The sequence below is a fragment of the Channa argus genome, chromosome 7, assembly GCF_033026475.1.
Source record: "Channa argus isolate prfri chromosome 7, Channa argus male v1.0, whole genome shotgun sequence".
Lineage (NCBI taxonomy): Eukaryota > Metazoa > Chordata > Actinopteri > Anabantiformes > Channidae > Channa > Channa argus.
The window spans coordinates 22,479,285-22,495,013 of record NC_090203.1 but is presented as its reverse complement, the minus strand read 5'-3'; the positions used below and the strand labels follow the sequence as shown (position 1 = coordinate 22,495,013).

Here is a 15,729-nt window from a genome sequence, read left to right as displayed (position 1 = left end):
CTGCAAAGGGCCATGTGTTTATATTCAGGGAAATTTTACAAGGGGAGGATTCATATAAATATATATAAATGTAATTCTAATGACTGTTTAGTGAGATTCGGATCTGTCTGACTGACCTGAGGGTTGGAGCACTTGACGTGGACAGGCTGCAGATCGACATGGAGGCAGACAACGAACGAGTGCCTTCCTTCAGAACTGCTCTGCAGTTTATGGGACGTGACAGCCAGTGTGGAAGTACAGCCCATAGGCTCCAACAAGCTCAGGCTTTGCTGCTGCCCCAGTAGTGTGTACACGCTGAACTGACTCAGGCTTATTGTCCATGGGAAGGCATCACCTGTTGGTAGACATAGCGATACAAAAGGGAATGGAAGCATATTTTAAAAAAGGTGCCAACTGAAAGGGAAAGATACTGGCAGAGCTTATGGGAGCAGAGTGGGAGAGAGAGACATCATGTTATGGGAAGGGTAAAGAGCACACGCCAAGTAGTTGTAATTAGTTCCTCGTAAAACTAAAGCCAGTTCCTGTAAATGGGATAGACGTTTTTCAAGAAAAACAAAAAAGACATATTATGGTATAGCATCGCGTCTCAAAAATAACTTGCCACACACAAAAGACGGAATCCTGTTATTCTAAAACTGCGGCGAGCTGAAAGTGTGAACTGGCTGACCCTGGTGGACCCTCCTCACAGTGAAGGTGAACTTGTTTGCTAGCACAGAACCACGAAGAGCACATTTCCAAACAGCACGCATAGGACACTTTGATCCATCGCATTGAAAATGAGAGATGAAGAGCCTTTCAAAGAGCAGGAATGAGTTACTAAAAGCATGGGTTGTTAATTTTAACGGCAACACTGACAAGGCTGCTGATGTCACTATTTTTGCTGTTGTTTTTGAAATTCTCTATGCCCAATGCTGATGTAATTGAGGAGTTGAGTGAAAAAAAAAGAAGGGTGGCCCCTTCTTTCTTCTGAAGAGAAAACACTGCTCAAACGTCTGTGTGTTGCTTATGTCAACCCTACCAGGTGTGCACGCCACATGTGCAAAACCTATTTTTCAAAGTCACTCCACTTAGGTTTGTTTGCCTTTTGTCACAGTAAATGAGTGGTAGTGGGTCAAAGGTTTGCTCAGTGTTGAAAAGGACATAATGATGACGAATTCACATTAAGCAGCCTATTACTATTCTAAAACCATCCATCATCCATCCGATTATTAATAAAAGCAAATCCATCTGTAATAAAAGTCAAGTAGGTGTTCCCAAACACTGAAATGTACTTTCTAAGACTATCAGTGAACGTATCACCAAAGTGTAACATTTTGTTTTCTCATTTAAACTTTCCTATGAATCATTCTGACACCAGGTCAAGAACTGTCCCTGTGTCGGGGTGTGTGTTCCTCTCGAAGCATTTTATCATTCTCAAGATTTATTTATTTATTTTAAATACAATATGAAAACTTGCCTTCTTCCAAGATTGGCCTGGAAACCACAAAGGGGAGCTCCTGCAGCGGTTCCATGTACTTATGCCCAGCACTGAAGACACTGATCTGAGGTAGGCAGACTACCAGAGTCCCAGGCATGGAGGCCTGGTTGTGGTACCAGCTGCGGACAGTGCCAGGAATGTCACCGCAGATAATGGTGCTTGGGGAGGGGAGGCTGTCATTGGGCAGAAACACACAGCAGGACTGTACTTCCAACTGCAGAGGAGACAAAAAATAAAGGATAAAACAATACTAATTAATCAGTGTTACTTGATCCCCGACCACCCACCCACCCACCTAATGTTAATTGCGCTGAGGGGCACAACATTGAACCACTTGGAGTGCAAGTGGAGTGGACCAAAGAAAGACCGAACATGCTTAGGATGAACTGACCATTAGATATTATTAAGACTATCTTCAAAAAGTGTGAAATCCTGTATCTTTATTTTTTAATAAACACATACACCCTCCATCATCATTTCCTTGCATATACACTCGTGCAGCCCTCCTACAACTTGGCATACACATGTACTTAAGCCACATCTGTCAGAAAAGAGTGACGGTGAGAATGAAAAAAAAGTGAAAGACTTAAAGAGAGAAGAGAGCTGGAGAGACAGAGAGAAGAGCATCTCACACTGCTTCCTTTTTTGATTATTTTGAAATGTGAACGCTTTTGCACACTGAGGGAAACATCGAGCTCTTGTCCTTTTAAGAGTCAGCGAGGAGGAAGCGAATCGGGTGACACTGCCTGGTCTGCTGCAGATCTAAGCAGGGCTAAGCTGCAAAACAGACAGACGCATAGAAAGTGCCAGGTTTAACACGGACCGTGTGACTCCAGTCTGGACATTTCTCTTACTGCCTGAGGCTGAGGCACTACTGCTGGAAATCTTGGTGGACACATTTATTTTTTAACATTACTACTGTTTCTGCTCAGGCCATTTCTTAATCATCAAGATTCTTTGATCAATGACACCAGCCAAAAAATAATAATAAATGGATGTGTAAGTGTGTAGAACAAAAGTGATGTGCATGTATAAATGTTTATAAGATAAAGTTACCGGAATTAAATTAAAATGGCATTAAACTGAGGAAAAGAAGCAAGTCCTTGTAATCAATTGAAAAATGAATGAATTACAGATTAAGTTCATAAATATGTATAATGTATCTCTGGATGTCTTTGCATATGCAAAAAGCGTAACCCTATTCGAGTCAGAGATAAGGATACATACCAAGTTCAACCATTATGAACATGGAAAGTAATGTTATACCTTAACCTTTGCTGTTTCAAATGGTTCATTTAAAAAAACAGCTACCACACACCCCAACTGTAAAAGACTGACTAAAGTTACCCAAATTATTATAGTTCCCATACACTGTCTGATGGTTGACTAACTCTGTCATCATATATCAAACTTAGGAAGTCAAAACTCTCTATATAATCCTAGGAAAATTCTAAACCCTAAAATAATTGCTGTCTGATTAAGGTTCACCCTAAAGGAAATGGGTCTTTCTGCTTTTCACGAGGCACAATTGCAAGATTATTTATTTAAAGAGATATTTTGTTTTATGTGAATCTGTTGATTGGCCATTATAGGATATTCTTTGGCTAAGTCAAACATGAAGTGCATTTGGTTATCGACTATTCCGAAACAGTGAGTTCATTGTGTGACCTGAGCTATTTGGTGAGTAAAAGGTGACAATATCGCATTGAGGCCTAGGAGTCCTGTGCCATGTAGCGAGTTAGCAGTGCCAAAAGAGGCTGAACTCAGAACTATAGCAGGGCAGATAAATCGAGTACTCTAAAGTAGGTATGTGCATTAAAACATAGTTTAATAACCCTTAATGGTGTTTGCTTACAATATGAGTTTTAAATTCCTTACTGTTGTTCCCCATAGCAACACAAAACCAAAGATGATGTCATGTCAATCAGATAACAACAGAGGGAAAAGTTGAACAATTAAATGTCATTACCTAGGTACAACGACCCCTATTTCTAGATGTTTACTCTATGGCATAAAGTCTCCAAATGCTTCAAAGGGCCTTAGTGTGTAATGGAAAATAAAATGGGATGTCACTTCTAAACCTGGGTGTTACAACACTAATGTTTCGTAGACTGTTTTCTTCTTTTTCTCCCCTTTTGGTGACAGCAATTTAAAGCCACAAAAACACTAAAACGAATATGATGTATTTCACATGGCAAAGATGCAAATTCATCTAAGCGTGAAGGCTGTGAATAGCCCAACATTTGCTTTTCTCTTTTGTAAGGAACAACAGCAAACTGGACCTAAACTGGATCACCCATCCACTGGAGAGTCCAGAGGGTTCAGCCCCTGATGAAACTGACTCCAAATCATACAGTTGCTACAATGAGAATGACGGCACAGAATGAGAGAGGAAATATGTGTCATACCAAAAAGATCATTAAGTGTGTTTGTCATCAAATGGCTTTCTGGGGGTCTGGATTGAAACAAGTTAAAGTCTGAAAGACCAGAGAACCCATTTTTTGTAATTCCTACCTATTCCAAGAGGCACCATAGTTACTGGCTAAAGTCAGTAACTATGTTTTTAAACATAGGCTTCTATCAACACTGCATGAGACTCAGAAAACAGCACTGTTGACTGCCAGCCAAATGAATCCATGTTCACTGACAGGATGCCTCACCCTTCTAAGCGCATAACTCCGAACCCTCCGAGAACTGGCTGGGTATCTTCCAACCTATCCTCTGTGCTACTTGCTAACAACAGGCCACCTTAGTTAACCTCAGAGGCCTATCCAAGGATCACCGTCTGTGGTCTCCAGTTTGAGCTTTGACTCACAAGTCTGTACACACAAACACACACACACATACACACTCTGTACTTGTAATTGAAAGGGGAAAGTGAGGCCCTGATCGGACAGAAAATGCTTTTTACAAAACACATGGCACACCAGACAGACTTGTTCGTGTTACAAAAGAAGCCTGCTGGTTCTTTTATTAGTATTGTGTGTGTGTATGTATATTAAATATATATATTTGTGTGTGTGTGTGTGTGTGTCTCATGTCACTCCAAGTGTAAAAGTTCAATTGAGGTTGTGCAGAATCATGTTTGGTATTCCACACAATTATGTTTAACAGCCTTGTAACAGGCCAATAAACACAGCACTGGAAGCAGTTAGCCTGTGTGACAATGTCCTCCTACTGCAAGGCCATAGTGGTGTGTGTATGTGAGAGAAAGCATGCACACTCTGCAGCGCAGAATCGAACATGTAATTGAAAGGTATGCCAGACTGACCCAAAACCTAGTTTGTTCCATCACATGCTTGAAAGGCAAAGAGCCACATTTACAGTATGTTACTGGACTCACAAGCAACTCACATGGCTCAGCATGCTAAATTATATTTTTATCCCTAACAGGATAGTGGAAATTTATTTTCTGTTAGGGTAGTCCCATGGAAAGGCAGCGTTTCCAAGCATAGCAAAAGGAAAATTAGATGATTTTAAAAATAGAAATGGGCACAAATAACATCTTAAAGCCAAAGGTATAATTGCAGTGTGGAATAACTGTTACACAACTTTAACCTCTGTGGGGTTTGGGGTAATGCGGAATACTAAGTGCTGCAAAAGATGACAGATGGCATGTGGAAATTACTCCGCTACAATAAACAATAAATACACCATAGGGTCACGAAGTGTGTGTACTGCATGTGTCATGTATGCATTTAATCATCTTGTGGCTTTCACGTCTATGTTTTATTGGGAGAGCTATAGCTGAATCAAATTAGGAGAGGGGCTCTGGAATATAATACAAGTTTGGATTCAAGTTAAAGGCCACTGTTGGTTACAAGTTTAAGATGACGGGTCTCCATACATCATATAGTAGGTCATTATCAAAGAGTCAGTGGGAAAAAAGAGGAGTCAAAGAGTCATGATTCGTAATTCCTTGGTCCAGTGACAGCATGTCTCGTCAAATTGAAACTAAACATTTTACCATGATAAAAGGATTTGACCGTCAGCAGCCTGAGACCGAACGCCAGAAACGCACTGCTTCTAATGACAGGCTCATTCCGGTAGAACAATGTAAGTGTGTATCTTTGATTCGCCATATCCCTGAACACACAATTGCTGCACAATCTATAAAAAACTTTTCAATTGTGACCAGGAAGTTGCTGTTAAAAAAAAAGTCAATCAATTTCTTATGAGGCTGCACATGCCAGGCTTTAAGTGTGAAAACATGTGAAGTACTCGCAAAACACAAGCAAGAACACACACATATGCAGTATGTATACCTGCTTGCATGTTCATATGCTGCGAACAGTACCCATGAAATCACGATAGCAAAGTAAAAACCCTTTGTCCTTAATTAAAATAACCTGAATTAAACACCAGCATTCTTTTTATTTTCTTTTCTTTCAATTAACTGCTGCTTTGAGAGCTCCATCTTATTTTATCTTGGTGCATTCACCCCTTGCTCTGAGGGGTGGCCCCTGTAACGGCAAGAAATTCAGTTACACTGAATTTGCACCACTGCTCCATGCTGGTTTAGTGCAGCACAACAGACTGGCTGCTGCCTCTTTCCTCTCCCACTCCCACTCCCACTCCTCGCCCAGGCAGTCAAAATGCCACATCACCAAATCATTCAAAAGATGAACTGGCAAACTCCCGTCCAATAAGTTTTAGTTAAAGTAGCAAAGATACTGCTGTTTGGCACCGAGTCAGACAAAGTTAAGACCAATTGTGATGTTTATACTATAAGATCAAACTTACTTGCTGCAGTCTTTCATCAGTACACCCACTTACAGAAGAGGAATATCTTCATTCATGACAGAGACGAATCTGGCAGTACACGCCGTCAGGGGACAGAGACTACTTGGAAATAATATAGGGATCAGTATATCATGTAGCATAACAGGCTGGTGCTCTAAATGTGTATAGGTCTCATTGCACACGCTGTCAAACAGAGGATTCAGTAAAAAGCTTTAGGCCTCAAAGAGTGAGTGTGCCAGTGGTTTTTGAATGACAGCCTGTTATTTAGTAGGTGACCATTGCTTATCCTGAGATTTAGGCCTTGATCCCTTCCTCTTAGGCTTCTAAATGAACAGGGATCTTCTTACACTTTGATCTACAATCAGGCACTAATTCAATCTGCATTCTGCATCAGGAAGCCAACATATGCTGTCAGAAGTAAATAAATAGTACTAGAAAAGAGGGGAAGAACAACAAAGCTAGAAACATTAAAAAGCTTGAAACATATCCATTTGGAGGTTACTTAATGGTAAGATGCCTAAGGACATTTTTCTTTGTCTTTTCTCATTCCTTTCTGGCGTCACATCATAGAGTTCTAAATATGGGAATGCTTCATTTTTTTGTGGCAAGATCTGCTCAGTTTTACTCCTGATCATTTCCCCGCACCATCAGATAGCATTCAGAACTCAGCCACATATGTGGACCCTGTTTCAAATCCTGTTTCGGTCTCCGAGCTCCACAGAAAGCACGCTTTACTTCTCGCTTTTTTGGGCAGTTGTGGGACTGTATGATCTGCCTTTTGTCTCTTCAGCGTTTGTGAAGATGGTTCATCTGGTTCCAGCAGTGCAGGTTCTAATGGAGAGGAAGCTAAGGGCCAAACACACTTGGGCTATAAAAGGCTGGGGCAGTGTGCAGAATGCCTATATAACCACAGGAGGCTCTTAGGATCTGCCGGGCCTCACCAGTAAATGACAGAACAGTATAATAGATGGAGAGTAGTCTGTCAGCTGAGAGTACATTGTTCCTAGATACTCATTTTTAGAAGTACGGTTAAATGTTGGAGACAAGAACTGACAGACTGCAGGATAGGTAGGAAACCCTGCCTCGTCTGAAAGAGAGCTCTGCAGTGTTTTAGCATTATAAACAACACATGGCTTCACTCAGTGGAAACCATAGAAAATGGCTTTAAGTACCCCATTGTGCATCTGGGGAGGTGGGCTTAATCTACTGTAGTGTATGAAGGTGTGTAAGCTTGTGCTTTATCAACTATCTTTCTCCTGTGGATAAGTACTGTTTGCTAAACTACAGAATTTATGAGAGGATTGTCTCTTACAATTAACCTGTCCAAACTGGACCCATAAACCGAACCAGAATACATTTTCACTGTGTTATTGTACACCGGCTGCCTCTTGAAAATTAGTTTAAGCAGCACAGCTGTTTAGTTACATAATTTAGGACACCGTCATCACCACGCGGTAAAACGCATGTGTGACATTTGTCCTGTGATACTGCGGCCAGATCCGCTGTTAGGGTTATTGTTTTTATTTCGCTGCAGCTCTGTACAGACCTCAGCACAGCACAAACCCAGGCCAATATCACCACGCTGTGGAGCAACCCCCCAATATGTTAAGCACACGTGCGCGTACACACGTACACACACACAAAGACAAACACACAATTGCACATTTAGAGCACATATCTCCTGACACATTTTTCCCTCATTTTCTCTGCACACAATACGCTCCATAACACACAGGAAATCACCCAGAGATAGAGGAGAGGAAATTAGAAACACCCTCACAGCATCCCCAGTGAAAACATTTGCAACTCTGGAGCTAAAAAGTCTCCGTGGAGAGATCGGCAGCAAACGGAAAGCACATCCCTTTGTTTTTAAGAACCTTATACCTCTCCAAATGTAATCTTCCTGTGCCTGCATCAGGCAGGACACTGTGTTTCCTAAGTGGCCGGTCGAATGAACAGAAGGTCCAAAGAGCAGCCCCCCCCCCCCCTCTTCCAGTCTCTTTGGATACCCCACCCACTGTTAACCTCCTGCTCCCCCTTCTACTACAGATTCCTTTGCGTATTCTTTGTCCAAAAGCACATTTGGAATAGTGGGTGTAATAGTGTAAATAGTGTAACCATGTAAATTACCATGATTAATGTGTGTATCTGAAGATGACACTACGCAGATGTGTGTTGTGGTACGTGTATATACACAACTTAAGTTTTTCCTACAACAGCAGAAAGCAGCTTTTCTCCCTGATGTCAATAAGAAAAGCTTCTAAGCGTGATGCCTCCTGACAACAGATAGGCTAGGTCTCACCCACATGCCACCACAAGCAATAAGCTTGTGGCCTGGCACAACAACACAGCCAGGCAGCCAGCCATCCCTGTGGCCCTGCATTCCTCTCTTATAACAGTGCTTACAGAAGCTGACAAGCGCTGGAGGTCTCCTTGGCCAAGGTGGAAATCTGCAAAAATAAACGCTTTAGGTGACATGAAGGCTTTGTTTGTTTCTGCTGGCCTAGCTGTTTGTGTTAGCGTGCTGGGTTAATTGCGACTTTGATCACTGCGTTTATTGATCCAACAGTGGCCTTAGGAGTGAAGCTGGCCCGGTCTGCCTTGCCTGCTCACACCCCTGATCTCAAACATTCACAACTCTGCCTTCCCAGCATGGCGAGCCACTACAGATGGGGTCTAATGGGTAGCCACACTAAGTAAGGCCGAGAATACATGTGAGAGAGGGTGGGCATATTGGGTGTGGGGCGATGTGGTGGCTGAGTTTAGGAGAGAGACGAGATAAAGTTTAGGATAAGGCTTATGCAAGACTGTAAGAGCTTAGATAAAAGCCTTGAAATGCAAAGCCAGCTGGACTGTAGTATGGTCAGATGGATGAAATAGACTTGTTCTGGTTTATCTACAATAGTATTTGCAAAGTGAGTAGAGGTGGCTGTGATTATGTTATGCAGTATGTATTTCTGGGCCAAGTTGGATCCGAAGGTGATGGACTACAGATGAAAACAGCTTTTACTGGCTAACTATGGCAAATTTTCACCACTACTGATTTATATGGTGTAACCCAATTAAATAGGCCAAACTGGGTTGTGCTGAACCTCAGCTGATCTGATTTGACCTGTGTTTGGCTTGTGTCTTTGTCCCAAGACACAGGGTGGATGCATGTCCCAACATGCTTTCCAAAAGCTATTCACAATAAAAGCACATCATATTTCCCCTAACAATTTTTAAAACTTGCTAAGCTTGAAGTTGTAGCTGCTGTGACAATGTTGTATTTATGAAATTCTGCATTGCATCAGATTTTATCCTAATGAAATTCAGTTCCAGGTCTCTAGGCCTCTAAGGTTTGAGAGGTTACAGACAAAAGAGAAGGCTGGTAAGCGCTTTTCCAGTACAGTGCGGTGAAAGGGGTTTGAGTCTATAATGACTGTGAGGTCATCAGTGTATTGACACAGCAGCAGATGATGGAACAGGATTCTGGCCACACGCACGTTAACGCACCCATCAATATGTGTATGCACGTGGGTCAGTGTGTAATCAGTAGAGAATGTACAACCTTTCTGTTTTCTCGAGTTCTCCCCTTTGCATCTCTTGCTGTTCTCCCTTCTATCGTTGTATTCATTATGTCTTTGATATTAGTGGAAATTCAGTGACAGGAGAAACGCATTCCGTTCCACATCCAGCAGTAACCCCTCTCGGTTTGCACACGACTGTGCATCTGTGGTTAATCTGCCAGGGCTAGTCAACAAAGCATGTCAGGTTTCAAAGGGAAATCTGTGAGAATGCAATGGGGAGTGTGTAAGTAGCCTTTGTATGTGAGGGAGATTGCAAGATAATTTAACTGGTGTTTTATTGTATCTGTGTTAATCTAATATATATATATCCAACTAATGTACCCTGATAAATGCCTCTTTGACCTAACACAATTTCAGAGAAATCCTAATCTTTAAATTTAATTAAAGAGATAAACCAAGGCTTGTTCTCCCTCAATTTCTTATGACTGTGGAGTTTGAACCTTTTTTTTTTTTTTGCTTTTTTTTACCACATTTCTCAAAGGTGTTTAAAGTGGTACAAGAATAAATGTTTATTTGCAAATCATTTGATGGTAGGATGTGACAGACAGGACAGACGAGGTGTTAAGTAGAAGGATGATGGGACGAGGGAAGGACGGCGGGGGATGAAGTAATGTGCCTGCAGAAGATGCTCCGTTTGGGGGTCAGATTCTGTTCATGGAAATCACCCGACCAGCTCTGTGTGAGCCACACCAAACATACAGTACACACGATCCTCCTTTCTGTCTCTCTTTCTCACTTCACTCCTGCTTTCAAATGCACCTTCTGCCCATTTTCTCTTTTTCTTCCTCGTTTCCTAAAGCCCTCCCTCTCCTTCCATCACTTTATCTTTTCTCCCCCACTGCTTTTTCCCGTCTTTTTCTTTCTCAAAAATATCCTACTCATTAATGCATGGCAGCTGCAGGGAGCAGTGTTACTTCATTTTTTCCATGGCAACGGTCTCTCTGTTTCAGCAGATCCCATTTCAGTTTTGGTAGCAACGTGCTCCTTTTCCAGAACTGAACACATTCATGTGTTAAATAGAAGGAATTATTACAAAATTCCTGAAATAGAATCACCATACTGATCACATGCACTTATTATCAGGGCCCAGAGTGAACATGGGTGTCCACAAGGGGAATGGAGCAGAGAAAAAGATGAAGGGATGAAAGGAGTGAGGGTAAGCAGTGAGGATAAGAGGGATAGGCAGGAAATAAGCAGGGTGAGAAATGCAGGGGACAGGAAAGGACATGAAAGGAAAGAATACACTAGTCAGAGTTAAGAGTTCAAGAGAAATACAGCATGCAAAAAACAAAGAGCAAAGAGTTGGAGCAAAATAGAGAAACAAAAAAACAGAACTGACTGTCACAATTCCAAGGCTAAGGGAAAATGGCCATTTTAAGATGTGCCAGGCCAGTCTGACCAGGGTGACAACTGTGGCAATGCCTTTCACTCCTAATGCGAAGTGACTGCTAAAATAACACCACCCACATATATTATAACTTTGCATGACCAAGAAACTTAGCTGTCTCTTTAAGGAAAAACACACACTGCCTCATTGTACTCTACACAATGTCAAGGAGACTCCATCACTCTGGAGGGCCACAGTTTGGATGACCTCACCACGCCATTGCAATTGCAATGGTGTGACATACACACTGTTTCTTTTCCAAATTTCTATTTCGCTCTCTGTCTCTCTCTGACGTTTCTTTTTTTTTCCTCAGTCCATTGTTTCTAACCGAGACCTACACTTTAAAAAAAAAAAACGGTTCAATACCCCTATTTGTCCAAGCAAATAAATACTGCATTTGAGGTCTCTGAGTAACCATGGCACACAATCTTTCTTGGGCACACAGAAAGACTATGAAACGTATAGATTTGGATAATCTATGTCCAAACCATGCATGACAGGACATTACCAGGAATCAGTGCTAACTAGGTCTGTCACTGAAAAAGACAAGTAAGATTTAAAAGCAGACGGAAAACATGTTCTACTTTTTCCAGCTACTGTTCTGGTTTTAGACTTTGAGTAGGATATGTTTCTAAGACATTACATAAGCTATATTCAAGTATAGAGCGAGACAGAGCTGCTTACACAGCTCTTTTTGAGGTTACGCTGTTTCTTGGGGCAAGTTAAGGGATGATGCTGCAAAGTGCATTAGACCAACATTGAACAACTTAAATGTTAATACAAATGTATGATTCTAAAATGACAATATATACTGTGTTTTATTTATAAAAAAAAGAAAACAAAAGAAAACAATAATTGGTCATTCAAATATCATAAATTCTGTCTTTCCAGCTCTGCATTGCCAGTGTTTTCTTTACCTACTCCTTTTCAAATGTGTCTTCCATCTGGGCACAATTTTTACTTCCCTGCCTATGGTGTGAATCAAAAAAAAAAAAAAAAAAAAAGAAGAATATGTCACAGTGACAAGTCATGTCTGCATATCAGAACCTTTAAACAACCTGCACAATCCCCAGCTATTTCATGTCAATATGCTGTTCAAACAGCCTTAAGTACTCTCAACAGTCACTAATAAATACTTATGTAACTTTCTCTTCCCCAATCTCATTCTTCCCCCTTCTCTCCATTCCTCTTGCTCCTCTTCTATAAAGGATGGAAAGAAAGCCGTGCATGCCAAATTGGGCACATGTGCAGCAGAAGTGTGAGCCATTAGGTATTCTGTTTACACCACATGAAAAATAAATGGAGTGGTTTAAGTTTGGGGGAATCCAAGGACTGGGGTACCAGCTGTCGGGTCGTTCCGTTTGGTCTGCTTCCACTCCCATGTCAACAGGACAGACTGTTTCCTAATTACTGCTGGAGTATGTGGTGTGGTCCCGGTTCCCCACCCGAAGGGGACAGAGGAAAGTGGAGGCAATGACGGGCTCAGCAAACTATTAGAAGGTTGAGTTCACTTTTGTGGACGTACTGTAAACAGCTGACATGGAACCTGGGCTCTGGAAATTATTTCAATTCACGTGTGTAACACTCTCCTTTTACATCTGATGGACACTACTTTGTGTGGTCCCAAAAATTAGGAGTTAAAGTGAATGAGGAAAGGTCTTGGGCTTATGTGTCATTGAGTATTGTCTATATTGTCAAGCTAGCCAATAACTACTGTTAAATGTTAGGTTAAAGAAGAAAAAACTTGGCACTGATTCAGATTCCTGAAGCCAAAAGATAAATGTGTCTACTGCAGGTGTAAGCTGTATGTTGCAAGGCTGGGACATGTAAAATTATGATCATCAGATAATGCAGACCACAAGCTCATGAGTATCATCCATGAATCAGCCTAGTGAAGGAAATGATATGTTGCATACCTGCTCCCGTACATAAGGCAACAACATCAAATAGTACGGTTTGGCACCTGTAGAGTAAGGTGTTTAACAGCATCCCAGGCGTGAGCAATAAGCTCCTTCATTCGCTCATCTGAGGTTGTCCATGAGTCCACCGTTGTGGTGTCTGGCATCACCTTCATAGGGATGGACAGTGGACGTGATTCTGGGAAAGAAGGACAGTGATAAAGTCAAAAGACATTTAATTTACACATTGTTTTAATGTGTTTATTAAACAACCAGTAATACTCTGGTTTTACATCATTTTTCATTACTGTGTGTACAGAGTAGATTTGTTTAAACATGTGGTCTTGGGCTGAATAACCTCTTTACAACAGAAGAATTAAATAAAATTAATATATGGCACAGGAGAAAATGTGTGCTGCATTCATCCTTTATTTAGCTCTCTACATAATTCACGGTTATTTTCATTTGCTGTACAGTATCATGTTATATGATGCTTGAGGTGATGTAATGCTGGCATGCAGGTTTCTTGTCTCTTGTCTCTTGTCTCCTACAGTGGGAGAGGGAACTATGAGAAATGAGAATGCGCACACACGCACACACACACACACACACACAAGACATGACACGTCCCAGGCTGTGGTCCAGACGAAGGCCGACTGTCAGTGCTGACACTCATGGCAACAGCCAAGCACACAGATCACACAGCAACAACAAAGCCTTACAGAGGGGGTGTTGGCCTTTGCACTTACTGTATGATCCTAAAGGTCAAAACACACTTCAAGCGTTCAAGGTACTGGAAAGGAATAATACAACCTGATACAAAAAAATTAGTTTAGGAGACAGAGACAGAAGCAGAAACAGAGCGACTAAGATAGAGGCATATAGACAGAACATGTACTCTACCAGATTAGCCTGAGGTATGTGGATGTTAAAGCCATCAGGGTGTCAGAGGTGAGGGAAAGGGTTCTCTCTGTAGACACATTAAGACATATTCCATGATTTAAAGGTCTGCACTGCTCAGCAGCTCTATCCCACAGTTGTCATGAAACAGTGGTGATGTCACAGCACCACCGTGCCTCCTCAGACGACACACTCCCAAATATCACTTAAACAGCCACATGCACTGGCATGGCAACAAGAATGTGTTGCTGGGTCAATAGACTATAAGGATGGCTAATTACACTGGCTTGTGTTTACTGTGGCAACCTGTCAAAAACCTTCAGGTCACAGGTGCGCATGAGTGTTAAGTTTGTGTGTGTGTGTGTGGAAGTGTGAGAAAGCAGACTGAAGGCCGAGATCATCATGTCTGGACTCTCAGTATTTTCTCACACACAGCATCCAGGTGCCTCTGGCACTTAGGGACTATAAAACAGGCTGTAATGGTCATGATACCTACAATCAGTGCTGCATCATTACATACTGTGCACAGTACTGTTACCCCACTGTTGTGCATTCGACAACTCACATTTTCCAATACACCTTCTCGGTCTCTATTTGTTAATCCTTGTTTACGTTTGTGCAAACCATGTGCACAACCAATGTTCCGAATAATATTCACAGTCACAGATGGCAGAAATTGTTGTTCACCGAGTAATGGACAGAGTGCTGCATAAACAGCTGTGATATCAGTTTTGTTGTCAATACTGTGGTGCCCTCACAGAGTGTTATAGAGCTGTTTGCTGTTCAGCTCTGCAGGGGATGACTGGAGCTCCAACAGAGCTGATTAGCTTCTACTCTCTGTCATGTTTCCCAATTCACTTTAGGGACTGAGCGTGGCCTGTTTGGGAACCATATGCAGGTGTGTATCTGGATTTATTTGTAAATTTGATAACATTTTTAAGTATGGGCATGACTCACTGAAATGCCCAGAGACCCCCCCCACATCCATGCCCAATCAAATAGAGGCCAGCCCCACAGGAAAATACAGTGCAAAGATGCTGTATATCCACATCTTACTTAAATCTTGGTGTGTCTGTGTGAAGTGTAACATTTACAACTCTGATCCTTGGACCTTAAATGCACAAAGAAAACATCAGGTCAGTGCACACAACATTGAGCATTAATACTCTACACTACAAGTGTACTTAAACGTCAGCGCAGAGCCTGAACTGAGGTTAAAATGTAGCTTTTAAAATGCCGACCTTCTACTGCTTAGTCACCTGAAATCAATAATACGTTGGTCGTTGTTGTGAAGATACTATTACTTTTTTGGACACGCCTCAAAAGGTGGTAGTGGGGGTTAGTCTGACTGTAAAGGTTCTTTCCAGGGGAAAGTCTGTTATGCCAATCAGAAAGTGGAGTAAAGTACAGTATCGGAAATAACAATGCAAAGCCAGCTTAAATGCAGCTCTGTGCTTCGTTTTCAATGCCATTCCAGGACTCTGTTTGTTAATCCTGGGGTCATTATTTGGAATGAAACTGCCACATCTTGTTAGAGTGACTTGACACCACCCAATTCTGGAGGGAGGAGATTGAAACAAAGACGGAGGTAGGCAAAGGACATAAATGAGAAAGACAGAACACACAAGAGGTCTAAATTCAAGTGGAAGAGAAATATGACAGGGGCACCCAAATCCTTAAAACCCGCTCAGGCCTAACAAGTCCTGTGAGTGCTTTTAAAGTGAGGTTATTCCCCCTGCTTTGTGCCATCTCAGC

At 41.7% G+C, this 15,729-nt stretch overlaps 1 protein-coding gene across 5 annotated transcripts in view; it reads right to left on the bottom strand.

Annotated features, from left to right (window-relative positions):
• LOC137130040 (intermembrane lipid transfer protein VPS13B-like) overlaps nt 1-15,729 on the bottom strand; it is a 298,799-nt gene that overhangs the window by 154,634 nt on the left and 128,436 nt on the right. For all 5 annotated transcript variants that reach the window (XM_067509626.1, XM_067509627.1, XM_067509624.1 and 2 more), the window contains exons 22-24: nt 13,140-13,273; nt 1,457-1,691; nt 117-334 (exon numbers count right to left, since the gene is read on the bottom strand). In XM_067509626.1, the coding sequence (XP_067365727.1) occupies nt 117-334; nt 1,457-1,691; nt 13,140-13,273 (587 nt within the window). The remainder of the gene's footprint in view (nt 1-116; nt 335-1,456; nt 1,692-13,139; nt 13,274-15,729) is intronic.